The sequence below is a fragment of the Pezoporus flaviventris genome, unplaced genomic scaffold, assembly GCF_033815535.1.
Source record: "Pezoporus flaviventris isolate CSIRO_AGI_PZ_B2104156 unplaced genomic scaffold, CSIRO_AGI_Pfla_v1 ptg000007l, whole genome shotgun sequence".
NCBI classification, from domain to species: Eukaryota; Metazoa; Chordata; class Aves; order Psittaciformes; family Psittacidae; genus Pezoporus; species Pezoporus flaviventris.
Genome location: NW_026892555.1, coordinates 53,007,549 through 53,021,557, shown reverse-complemented (window position 1 = coordinate 53,021,557; position 14,009 = coordinate 53,007,549). Strand labels below are relative to the sequence as shown.

General features: G+C 37.3%; 1 protein-coding gene across 1 annotated transcript in view; it reads left to right on the top strand.

Moving 5' to 3' along the window:
* Positions 1 to 14,009, top strand: part of PIEZO2 (piezo type mechanosensitive ion channel component 2) — a 295,675-nt gene that overhangs the window by 193,787 nt on the left and 87,879 nt on the right. The window contains exons 8-11 of the mRNA XM_061448817.1: positions 3,723 to 3,885; positions 10,479 to 10,607; positions 11,688 to 11,726; positions 13,488 to 13,626. Of these exons, the coding sequence (XP_061304801.1) occupies positions 3,723 to 3,885; positions 10,479 to 10,607; positions 11,688 to 11,726; positions 13,488 to 13,626 (470 nt within the window). The remainder of the gene's footprint in view (positions 1 to 3,722; positions 3,886 to 10,478; positions 10,608 to 11,687; positions 11,727 to 13,487; positions 13,627 to 14,009) is intronic.

The window sequence follows — 14,009 nt, the reverse complement described above, 5'->3', positions numbered from 1 at the left end:
TATTAGCATGTACATAATGCAGAATAAAATACATGGTACTTCAGCAGCTCCTTAGGTCAAGTACCTGTGGGTGCAAAAGGAATTTTTCTGTTTTCAATTAAAATTGAAATAGCGTTTTTTGAATTTTAAAGCTAAACTAGTACAAAAATGGGAGGAGGATATGGTCACAGCTTTTCTTGTCAGAGAGTCACAAAAGATGAAAGCTCATCTGCTAGAAGGATGATTCACAGATTCAGTAGGAAGCTTTGATGGGAAACCAAGCTTTTGTCTAGCAGGAAGTGGATAAAAAGATACCATCTTTATTTTAAGAACTGTTTCTCACTTTGTGATTTCAGAGCATTCCTCAGTCAGACGTTAAAGTTCCTGTTGGCCATTTGTAATTTCTAAAATTCTCTGAATAATTTCTGCTACACTTTTTTTAATGACATGCATCTTTCAGAATACTGGTGAGAACTTTGAAAAGCGCAGTTTTTGCTTGTTTGTAAGAATAGAAAGATTAATCTATTACATCTTCCAAACCTCCAGTTGTTTTTGACATTACATGCAGTCTTTTGAAAAGCATTTCCATTGTTAAATGGTCTCTCACTATTTGTTTTATTTATCTCTGTATCTGGGCATGCATATCCTTGTCTTGTTTGGCATTTGGTTGCCTCCACTTAGGATTCATTCTGACTTTGCTGATGGTATATATGTATGTATATATCATCCAAGATGAATTCCCACTAAAATCAGAGTTGGGCACAACTATAGCTGGTTGCGATCAATACTGAATTGAAGACATCTGTGTGGGATGAAGCAGAAATGAATAATACCTAAATGTATGTTGCTTATTGTAAATGCTTGTACATTTTATGGCAGTTGTTCCTGTGTATTTAAAAGCTTTGAATAAGAGAAGATGACTCCGTTTCTCAAAAAGTGTTCCACACCAGCAGTTCTCATTGGAGATAATGATGAAGCATAAATATAGAACAAGTAGCAACCTGTAGCCTTGAGGCCAGAACAGACAGAATGAGCATTTCCAAGATGCCAGTGTATTCTGAATTTGATAGATGGGAATGTTATATTGTGTTCCTTTGCGATAACAAGTCTCAAAAACCAAGGAAAATTCAGAAATGAGGAGCATTTTCTGCAGATTCATGATTTATGAGACAAAGTGAAATGGGTTAAATAAATAAGTTGCTAGTCAGGTGGCAACTAAGAGGGAAGAGATGCATTGTAACTTATGTGTATTAGGTGGTTGCAGGACCAAAAGGGAGCAGAATTAAGTCCAGTAGTATAATTATATCCAGTATGCATGGGTAATTTGAAGCAAGCAAATGAAACTCAGAGAATGAGAATTTAACTGAAACATAGTAAAATTTCCTGACTGATAGGATTGTATGGATTTATTTTTTTTTTCTTCAGTGGAGATAAAACACAAGTTTTTGAGGCCCTATAGTTATAGTATATTATATAGCATACTTTAGGAATGGAATATGTGATATGAAGATCATGTCTGCTTGGCAGAAGGGCCCAAGAGCCTTCAGGAACTTTCCCTCATTTCTGTAAAAAATACTCATCACTCACTGACAATTTAAAAGCTCCTTGCTTCAGTAGAAATTGGATTTTATTCTGTTTCTTATATGTTTATTAAACGAAATAGCATGATTTGTACTGTGCTTACATAGAAAAGTTTCAAATGAACCAAAGATGGAGAGACATATTGTGAAACAGAGATAGAAGACAAAACTAATAGGAACCCAACAACCCTGATCATTGATGGGCAAAAATTACAAGTCAGTTGGCAGAAAGGAAAGCAGGCAAATCAAGATGTTCCCTTATGCTGATAGAAATATGAAGAGAATACAGTTGAGCATGAATTTCAGTCAGATGGAGCCAAGCAGTAACACCAGCCTTGAATGTGCTTGGATGTTACGGAAGTTTGAATCTGGGTCAACTCCAAACACAGCACTGTCAGCTCCTTTAAGTTAGCAACAGTTTATTTTGTACGCAGGATCTTTCTTCTTTTCTTTTCTTTTTTTTTCTTTTCTTTTCCAACCTTGGATCCACCTAAAAGCTCTGAGAAGTCTTAAAGTTTATAACCTTTGGCTTGCATTGACAATCAGAATGAGAAGTGAGTGCTGATAAATTGTTTAATAACATACTATAGAGCTCTAGTTCTGGTGCTTAATGTTATTATACCCATGCCACAAACCACAGTGAACAAACTGGTATAGCCTTTCCTTTTTATATTCTTTTCACTTTATAGCATCCAAAGGGCAGATTTCAGGCAGCTCATCTCTGTTGAATATCATACTTAGTCTTTGTATTCGTTCACTCTTTCATGTTGGAACTTACAGGGTAAGCAAAGAAGAAATCTTTTAGACTGTACTAATTATGATTAAGTTTGGGATTTTTTGTTCTGTCAAGATATCATTTTCCTTAATTGTCTCTTGGAATCATAGAATCATAGAATAGTTAGGGTTGGAAAGGACCTTAAGATCATCTGGTTCCAACCCCCCTGCCATGGGCAGGGACACCTCACGCTAAATCATGTCACCCAAGGCCTCATCCAACCTGGTCTTGAACACTGCCAGGGATGGAGCATTCACAACCTCCCTGGGCAACCTATTCCAGTGCCTCACCACCCTAACAGGAAAGAATTTCCTCCTTATATCCAATCTAAACTTCCCCTGTTTAAGTTTTAACCCGTTACCCCTTCTTGTAAAAATTGAAAACTCTCATACACATTGTGGAAAACGCTTTGTCAATAGAACAAAACTGTTTATAGTGAATACTGATGTATGCTACTGGTAACTTTGTGCCCTAGCTCTGGCACTGCAAAATATTTTACAGTAAAAGAACCAGATTAATTATGATCTCCTACTAGTTTTGTTTCAGCATTTAACACCTCTGCAAAGCATCTAACATCGTGTCTTAAATTTAAAATGTTGGGGATTCTTTTTATATTATTGTGTTTTCCAACATATGTTTCTTACTTGATAGAAATATTGTGAAATCCCAGTTTTTCCAGAAATAGTTAAGTATCTCATGTCATTGACATTAATACTGTGGCTACAGTAATACTAATAATGGAATTAATTTTTTTCTTTCTTTTCCTCCATGATTTGATTATCCAGAACAATTGTCTTTCTGAATGTTTTCCCTTTTTGTTCACAATAGCTGTGAATTCAATGGAGTTGTGTATGTTTAGAAGCATTTGCATTATTAGATAGCAATTTATTAATACTGTTAGTTAAAAAAAAAAAGGAAAAAGAAAAATTGGTAATCTGTTCAATGTGCCAAGGAGATGTACTTTACAGCTTTGTCCTGGCAAAGTGAGTGGAATGGTGTTGTATGTCAGTTTACTGAATCACTCTGAAATGTCATGTTGCTGTGATTTGCCAAATGGCCTTGCAGCAAGATTTTCTCTCCCCTTTTTCTGTAGCTCTGGGTCTACAGGGTGCAGGTCATTTAAAGTTTTCACATTGAACATGGTAGATATAATAATATGCTCCCATTTTATTTTGTTGAAAACCAAGTGCAAACCCCATTCTTTTTCATTAAATATGTGGAATGAAAATATTCACTGCATTTTAAATAAGATGTCAAATGCTGTTTTTTAACAGAGCAATTGGTATTATAGGTAAGCAAAAATTACTGAAAAAATATCTTCTTAAACATTGTGAGATTTGGTGTTCATTCTCTGATGTGGTTGTTTGGGTTTTTTTTAATATCCACAGGTTGTTCGGTGTCACTTCTCTTACTCAGACAAACTGCTCAAGCACTTGGATGATCATCAAAAATCAAGAGTTACATTGGTATCACCATGCTAATCCAATCTTACTGCTGGTGATGTACTACACCCTCGCAACTCTTATCCGTCTCTGGCTACAAGAGCCCATTGTAAGGGTAACTTCCTTCTCTTTTTTAGCACTAATGATTATGAGACCAGCCAATGCAGATACTTGCTTAGAGAGGTACAACTTTTCAGGAAAGTTAAGGGAAATGGACAGCAAGTGCAAGCTGGTACCTTGAATTTGTTTTTTTTTTATAAGTCTTTGAGAGTTGTATCTTGCAGGGGTTAGATGAGTATTTTCAGAATCAGCAGGACTATTTATATAAGGAATGCTAATGGCAGAGCATTAATGCTTACTCTGATATGGAAAGCCAGTATCAGTGAAGTATTGTAGTGCTGTTGAATGAAAGGCAAACACTTGTCTAGCAGAACTGAAGTAGGACACTTGACTGGCACAGGATCCTGTAAGACAAGACAGAGCTTTCCAATTTTATTACAGATAGAGAAAAAAGATTCTTAAAACCTTTCCTTCTGAATCTGTGCACCTGAGTGAAAATCCAAATTTTCATGTAAGAGCAAGAGAAAATGGAGTCAAGAAGTAAATTTTTACTTCTTCCAGTATCAGAGGAAATAAAAGAATCCAAAGGTACCTTAAAAGCTGAGAGTATAAAAAGAAAGATCCCTAACATTATTTATTTTTATCTCCTGATCCTCGGAGGCTCAACATGATTTTAGAGTTCAGGTTTTGCAGTGCTGTAAACTGCAATGAAAATACTCATGACTGAACTGCGAATTAGTAGAGTTCATAGTAGCAAGTAAAAATGTTGAAGGTTTTCTTATTTTAAGGTCTTCTTATTTTTCATATAATGAATAATGTAACAGTTTAACATTGGAAAAGGCAGACAAAATATATCACCTGTGAATTGATTTGTCTGTTATTTGGGGTTTACATATATTGGGCTTCAGAATAAGAGGTAAATGATGCCGGAACTGTCAGCTTGATTTACTAAAAAATCACATCTTAAGTTTCCAGAAATCTTAAGACTGGCTTTTCTAAAGTCACAAGATTGTGATCCAGTGCCCTCTGGTATTGGGTTCTTTTAGGGTTTTTTTCCTATTTTTTTTTCTGCAGCTGCAGCACCTGGAAACTTGCTTTTTTTTCTTTCCTTAATTGAAAATTGAGATTTCCGGATAATACTATGATTTTAGCACTGGGACTGTAACAAAAACTTCACATCTCAGAAACTTCATAGTGAAATCATGGGAACTACTCACAGAGGAGTAAACGTGAAACACAGTTACTGGGAGCTGTGTGATCTCAGCACCTCTGGGAATTCATTTCTAGTACCTAGGTTGTTTTATTCAAATTTTAATCATCTTAAACTTTGTGTCTTGGTCTAAGTTAGGTACTGTGCTTTTTCAGTGGAGAGAAATGGGCCTGTCTATCTCTGGACAGACAGAATCCTACAAATTCCTCCAGGGACTACAGAGGACCTATAGTGGACTTGCCTTCTTTTAGACTATTTGTGTTGTCTGGGATAGCTATTCCCATAAGACACTAAAATCAGTCTCCAAGAATTGGAAATAAATCAAATGAGAGCTGCTTTATAAGCAATTGAGCTAGAACGAGTAAGTATTAAGAGATTAATTTAGGAAAAGTTGTCTCTCAAACCCAGGACTACATGAGAGGCAATACAAAGTCTTGGCACTCCTGTGGGAACTTCAGATTCCAGAGGAATGATGATTCCCCCCAAAGATTAATGGACACTTAAAAAAGAGAACATTATAAAGAAAATGATACTCATGCATTAATGGTTATTTTTGATGCACCAGATGTAGTGATGCAAATATCTGTCATTAGAAAGAAACACCGAGATTTGCAAAATTTACCATATTTTACACACTTTCTCCTTATGGGTTTTTGGTTTGGTTTGGTTTTGTCTATATGCATTTCAGTTTTCCTTTAATGATGCCATGGATCAGGAGTTGATCTTTCTCTTACTAACTTTCCCCTGGTAGACTCCATTGTCAATTCTTTAAATCTAGAAATAATTGTAGTCCAGGTTTCATTGAAATATATTTTGACTTGTAAATTTGTAGTGTATTTGATTCATTATGTTGCTAAGTATATAACCTGCTTTCGCAATCCCTAGTGATTTCAAAGTGACATTGTATTTAGGATCTCAGCAGTAACCTACCTATAGTTGGATGGACGGCAAAGACAGTATGCTAGCTGCTGTAAAGCAGTTGTTCTCTGCATGCTGCTGTCATGTACAGTTAAAAGTAGCTCATTTTAGAAGTTTTACTCAAAAGAATCTCTTGAACAAAACCTGTTTTGAATAAAATGTGTATGGTAGATTATCATAAGCAGATCTTTATTCAGTCTAAAAAGATGTACTTAAGCTAAATATAATACTGGCATAGCAGGTTCTAAAAACAGGGTAAGAAATGTAGACCTAAATCTTGCGTTTCAGGCTAAGTTTTCTCTGTGTGTGCATTTGTCCTTGTTTCAAAGTATGGCGTGTATGAGATTTCAGTGTACAGTGCAGGATTCTGTATGGATCTTACTCATGCAAAACGCCCTTGGCGGTCAGCACAAGTTTTACTTTTCTTGTGCTCTCTACTTTGGATCCTGATTTGTTCTAACCTTGAGTCTTGTGAAATTCTAACTCTGCAAATAAGAAGAAGCAATCTGCCTCTGGAGATTTCAGCTCATAATTTTAACTGCTAGTTCTGAATATATGAATAGGGCCCATTCATTCTATCCAGTGAGTGGTAAGGAATAGTACAGAAGTCAACAGAGTTACAGCAATTTTATGTAAAGTTCTCTTATAGAATTTTTAGAATTGTTTGATTTAAGACTCATTTGAGAGTTGCGCAGGTAGTGGAAGAACTGGAAGAATTAGACAAGTCGAAGCACTTTCACAAAGAAGTTGTAATCATATGACTAGTATTGTGTTTTCTGACTTTTCTTCCTCTGCTGAGGAAGAGAGAACATGATTTCTCACTGTTCCCTGTAGTTTCTTAGGCTAAAAATATGTTACTAAATATCATTTCTATATCTTAGGTCTTTTGGGTTGTTTTTTTTTGTCACCCTGGTGCCAAACTAAATGCTGTTGATAAACAGTTCTTTATGGTCCACATTTACAGTAAAGTTTCAAATGGCAGTGACAATTATTTTAAGCACAGAATCAGTTTATTTCATCTTACAGTTTGGCAATCAAGTATAAATAAACAATCATATGCTAAATGTTCTACAGTTGCCTCTGAGAAGTAAAACTAAATTAATAATTATTGTTCATCTAAATCGCATTTAAAATACAGGACCTAATGGTTAGGATCAGAATTGAGAGACTTTCAAAACCAGCTAGGATGTTTGGATGTCCTATTCCCATGGGTAGCTTTGCAGACCTCTGCCCAGAGTCCTGATTTATTCTTACCCTATTGCAGCAGCTGATTTTGCATAAGCAATGAGAACTCTTACCACCAGCTAGTTCCCATTAAAAGTATAATTTGCGCCCCTGCCTTTGAAACACCTCAAGTTCAGAAAAAAGCTAGCTTTACACCATGAGGTATCTCTTTGTTGGCAGTAGAGAGAGTTTAAGTAAAATAGCAAGTACCAGGGCAGATGGATATTTCTGTTGCAAACCAAGTCAACTTGGCAAAACTTCATTTGAAGCAGAAATGCAAGCATCTGTTAAGTAGAAAGGGCAAAATAGACAAGAGAAAAATTTTAAATCCTTCCAAAGAGACCATTCATGTTGAAGTAAAATATGACAATTAGTTGACTGGTTGTTTTGTAGGTAATAGCAAGGTAAGTTCAAAATAATGCTACTAAAGTTGGTGTGAAATCTATTGTTTGGCTGCAGCTCAGCAATGTTCCTGAGCCTTCACTTAAGTCCTGCTGAAGTTAGTAAGACCTTGCCCCAGATTCCAGGTTCCACAAGCACTTGTGTAATTTGCTGAGTAGGGGGGGGTTTATGAAGCAAGACCTTACAGCTGTACTAATAAGCATTTGGCTCAATATGCTGAACAACTGATATAGGTGGACAATATGGTGAGAGGAAGTAGAGTTTTTGTAATTTGGTTTTGGTAATTCAAAGTCTGTTGAGCTTTGGTAAGTTCAACAGCCATGTAATACCCTACGTGAGCACTTTTCCTATTAGAAGTACATATGTATATATTTAGTGCTACAGCACTTTTTTCACAGGAAAATAGAATTTTTTTAAACATTACTTTGAAGCACAGGTAAGTTTACCTTTCAGTCCTCACCATTCCTGCTAGTGAAACATCCAGGCATTAATAGATGTCATAGTGGAACAGCCACTGCTATAATTAACACATAATATTCACTTTTATGTTCTTGCATACCTTCCTCTGAAATGTTCAAGACCTATTATTTCCATCAGAGACAAAAATCTAAATGCCACATGAAGTCTTGGGAAGAGAGGAGAGACCAGAAAACTAAGGAAGTATAAAGGGAAAATAGTAATGAAAATAAGAAGTAGGGTCAAGGTCTATGATTCACAGTGAGAAACCGGGCAAAGGCTGAGAGCAGAGTTAACTTCAGTAGTGTCAACTTCTCCCTGATGGTATTGCAGGGCTAGTGAGTCCTGCTCAGCAACAGTGTGCTGGAGATGCTCACACTTTCACATGCAGCCCACTGGCTCCAGAGCACTCCCTTCCTCTCTTTGGTGCCACATGGTTGAGCTTCCTTCTTCACTGGTATGAACAACAAGATTTGCTGCTTTGTGACAGCTCAGTTGGGAAATTCAAGGAGAAAATAGCACAGTGCAAGAAGCAGTTTGGAGGAGCCTGACAAGGAGTTGTAACAGCTCATGGTTTATATACATATACCCAGGTTTCCTGCTTGTCACTGTGCTATAGGCCCCTCCTGGGCCATGGGATTAAGGTGCAGTTCAGACTAGTGCATTAGCAATACTCCTCCATTTAGTGGTAACAGTTCCTGTCACAGATGAAGCAGCAGAGCATGTGGATGATAGGCAATCACAGAGTCACAGAACAGTCCAAGTTGGAAGAGACCTCTGGAGATCTTCTAATGCAACTTCTTGTGAGAGCAGGGCCTCAGATTAGGTTGTCCAGGGCCAAGTCTTATATTTTTCCAGCAAAGCAGCCAATGCCACTGATTTATTGTTCTCATGGTGATTTTTTTTTTCATTATTTATAATATCCAGAAGACATTTCCCTGAATCTAATTATGCCATTAGCCTCTTGTCTTATAACCGTGACTTCCTGTGAGAAGAGCACCTCTGTCTTCTCTAAAACTACAGTTTAGGTATCAGAAGGCTGAAAAAGAACCTAATTCCTTCATCCTTCAGCTTCTCCAGCCCCTTAATCATCTTGGCAATTTTCTGCTGGACCATCTCCAGGTTTTCCATGTCTCTTGATTTGGGGGATGCCAGAACTGAATTGCAGGTATGGCCTGACACTTGCCAGGTACAGTGGAATAACCACATCCCTTGATCTGCTGGCAGTACTCTTGTTGATGCAGTCCAGGACATGTTTGCCTTCATCGCTGCCAGAGTTCAGTGCCGGCTCATGTTCAGCTTGCTCTGCACCAGGACCCCCTGAGCCTGTTCTACAGAGCTGCTTCCCACATAGTCTGTTCACAGCCTTTACTATTATGTGGGTTTATTCCAGGTGTAGGACTTTACCTTTGCCTAGCTTATCCCTGTATGGTGGCTTTTGCTTTTCTCCCGTCCACCTCACCTCATTGTTCAGTGTCATTCACAAACTTTGTGTGGGTACAATTGCATCCAGATAGTTTTGAAGGTACTGAATAGTAGCAGACCTAGTGCCAGTCTGTGAGGAACTCCACCCATGACAGACTACCATTTTGACTTCGACTCATTGCCCTGCTCTGTGCAAGAGAGTGTAGCTAGTTCTGTGTCCAACCTGTTGACCATCTGTCAGGTCCTTATCTTACCAGATTGTATGCAAAGGTCGTGTGGGACAATGTGTCACAGATGCCAAAATCAAGGTAGCTGACATCCACAGCTACCTTTCATCTACTCAGTCAGTTGTTTCAGCATTAAAAGCAATCAGGCTACCCTTGGTAAATCCGTAGTGGCTCTTTCCAGTCACCTTGTCCTACATGTAAGCACGAGCACAGATATTTCTATGGCTTGACTCAGAATCAAGACTAGATGAGCCTAAGTGGATGACCAGCACTGACTAGTTTGGTTTATGTTGATGCATGGAATGGTGAATCAGGTTAGCCTTTAACAGTTTATATGTTTGTTCGAGAGGTCTTGACCCTTTCAGTTCCTTGGTTAGTGAAGAAGAATTGGCTTTTTACATATATATAGGCAGATGAGAAGAGTGAATTTTCTTTCAATACACTTACTTGAAAATTAAACATCTGTGTACTAGCTTATGGTATGACTATATAGTAAGGTAAAGTAGTATGTGGAGGTCTGTGTAATTTTGATGTCTTGTAGCTATCAGGAAACATCTTGGCATTGATGGACTAGCAGTTATAGAAAAGTTCTGCCATCATTTCTGAAAATGCCATTTCAGTAACTGTCATCGCTCATAGACGGAGTGCGTTAGACACTAAAAAATATTTTAAGGACATACTTTGGAAAGGGGGCATCGATTAGGGGAAAATTTAAATTCCTCTGGTAAGATTGTTATTTAGAGAGCTGTAACTAGTCTTGTCATTTGTATTGTTTAGCAGATGCCTGATGAAGAAAAATCTGTTAGCAGGGAAGATGACAAAGAAATAGCCTGCAGCCCAGTTCCAATGACAGCAGAGAGAAGACGCAGTCTGTGGTATGCAAGCCACTATACAACTGATGAGAGAAAAGTAAGGCTGGAGGGGGAAGGGTCTCTGCATTAACTGTATTTCAATCAGTTAATTTTATCACAGTTACTTTGAAATTAAGGGAAGCAGCATTACATATGTTGCAAATAAGATCTTCATGTGTGATTATATAAATCAGGCAGAATATGAAGGCTGTGTGGCAGAGTAAGAATATATTTTGTAAAAGTTAATAAAAACAAGAGCTAGTGTAAGGAAATAAAGAAAGAACATGCTGATGTTTTTGGCTTCTGCATTTAAGAAGTTTAGGGTCAGGCTTTTGGCATAAGGCCATTATCTTTGTGCAAAACAGCTAGAAAGCCTGTCAGGGAGCTTGATCCTGATGTAAAGATCTGATCGACCTTGTAACTACTAATTAGCATTGTCATTGGTAAGGGGGGACTGCCATCTTATCTTCCTTCAAGCTACTGGTGTCCTTGGTGAATATTTATAACAGGGCAGTTAAGGCAGTTGGTGTAAAAGCCTCTGGAAGGGTCCAGCTTTCTGCCATCTGTGCTCACCAGATGCAGTGCAAAATTTAATTTGATGAGTTGCAGTTAAATTTGGGATCTACAAACACTGTTGAGCCACATATACTCAAGCCCCGAGAACTTCGCCATAATAATTGTAGTGGTAAACGGGCTGGCAAATGAATGAAGTATCACATTGTCTATTAGTATAAACATTTCATTGGAAGTATTTTCATAATTACAGCAATTCTAATGATCACGTAAAAACGTAGTTTTTAAGCAGTGGATCATTAGAAAAACATTAGAAAGCAGTTAATCAGTATTGTGGCGTACTGATTAATTCTTTGACCTAGAATCTAAAATTTCAGTGCAATACTTAGTTTTGATTTAGAATTCACAGGAGCATACAGTACAGGTATGTCAATGCTATGGCACACTAAATATCATTTTATTGATTATGGTGTACAATTCTGTTTGCTTTTTAAGAATTCTTTCTGAATTTCTTGGTGCAAATCTGCAAAAGTCACCAAACATGCATGCATGTATTCAAAAAGTTAGACTTCCTAATGCTTAAGCCATGCTTTTTAATAATTTGTCCTTGCATTGCTTTTTGCAGCTTCTGTCAATGACCCAAGATGAATACAAGCCATCGGATGTTAGTATACCACTAGTCTTTGTAATTTTGTAATCCTCCTTAATGTGTGTAAATACAGATTACACTGATATATACAGATAAAGCCTTAGATGACATTTTTTAAGATGTCTTTTTTATGGTTAGCCTGCCATTTACCCTATAACCTGATTATCCTAAATATAATTGTCTTTTGCTTCCTTAATAATTGCACTGAGAAACCGCTGATTAGGCCTGAAATTGATCATTTGAAATTAAACTGCTTGTAGTAGTACCAGCTGGCAAATGATCTTTGCTATTTCATTGGGTTTAAATGAGATATCAAAATATGCTTTCTAATGTAAGCCATCTTTAAACTTGATTTAGCTTCTTTGCTGTATTTTTTCTTTCATTCATGTTGAAATGCTAAGGCTCTTAAAGCATGACTGACAACATATGAGTTTAATTTGCAGATTAGAGAAAATCCAACTCCTTGTTTGAACAGACAGCAAATGATCCATTTTTCTTGACTGCTATAGACCATAGCAGACTCTGAAAGCAGAAATATCCCCTTTGTTCAGTATGCACCGAAGAATGAAAGATGTAGATGAACTTTGAGAACAGTTGTAACCAAATCTGAATTTGCTCCACCTCCTGTGCTTGGTGTAGCTGCTGGATATAATATAACCCAGATACTGTGCATTGTTTCAAAGGCGAATTATGCTCCTATCTCACAGACTAAGCTGAAGTCAGTCTTCAGCATGTATGACCATCAGTAGCCCACTTCATGTGAATATCTGCCAGTACAAGAGAGATTTATGACAGTGGTTGCTGGAGCCCTAATCCAAGCAAGTGCAAGGGCTGAAATTTGTGTTGCAAAATTAAAACAGTGCAAGAGTGTTGAGTTAGTACTACCAAATGGCATAAATGTGGCATCAATTGCAATAATTACTGAACTGGTAGCAAAGGTAGATCTCACCAGTATTAATTTAAAATGGAAAGTAATTCATAATCATTTTTTTCATAACTACTGGAAACAATTAAATGTGAACTAAAGTCTGAAAATCTTGTATTAGTTTGCCTAAGTAGGAGGATGAATTTTTTGTTACAGCTTTAGCTTAAATGTGGGATATATAATGATACATTACTAGCTTGTCTGTAAAATACTCATTTAACCTGGGAAATACAGGATGTCTGAAGATGGGCTCACTGAATTACTGTTTGTGCACTGAGCCATGCAGTCAACTGTAGCCTTCCCCAGCTGTGGATGTGTTAACTTAGTTCATCTTTATACTGCTTTGTCTTTACATTTAAGGGAGACCAAGAGCATTCCCAGAAATAGTCATTTACTATGGCTCACCTGACTGCAGTAACTTAATTGCTTTTGCTTGTGTATCCATGGTTTTATTCCTTTGCAAACTGCTTGTGTGCAGATTGAAGTGTTACTTAATGCAATGTGACATTCTGGGAATTTGAAAAAAATAATTGAAATCTCTTAAAGGAAATGTTTACAGAAGTTCAGAGTCACAGCAGCATTTTAGCTAGAGAGCTTCACTGAAACAATTTTGTAATTCTGTTGATACTGCATAAAAAGCTAACAACCGTTAATTTTGGAAGCTGTTATGCATTACTTTTGCATGCAACATGACTATAACATACCAATTTATTTGGAAGGAAGTAACATAACTGCAGTTACTTTTAAAGCTCCTTTAGCACTGGCAATCTTAACAGCATAGCACAGAAGTAGGAGTTACATTCTCCTGAGAGCCACGCTAACTGCAGTGTCTCTCTCTGATGTCCTGGCAGGTGCTGCTGGTAACAGTGAATGGAAACCCTGCTGACTATCATACCATCCACCCTGCACTGCCATTAGAAAATGGTCCAGCCAAAGCAGACATGTACTCAACACCACAGTACAAATGGGAGCCTTCAGATGACGTGTCAGGTAGTGAATTGTCTGGGAATTACCCTTAGTTTCGTATTTTTTCATATTCTATGTCTCCAGTTACTGCCTCTAGCATTTTGGGGCTTGGTTTGGTAAGCTCTTCAGCTTGTTGAAGTTAACTAATTGCTGGCACCTTACAATGACAGCCGATCATGTGGCAATTTTGTATACTGGGCTCTAGACATATACTATCCAAAATACTTTGCCTAACAACACAGTGACTGTGGGGTTTGCATTGCTTTAGTGTAGTCAGATGTAATTTTTGACCTAGAATCTAAAATTTCAGTGCAACACTCTCAGTTTTGATTTAGAATTCACCGGAACATACAGTAAAGTCTGTCTATGCTATGGAACACAAAATATGATTTTATTGGTTGTAGTGT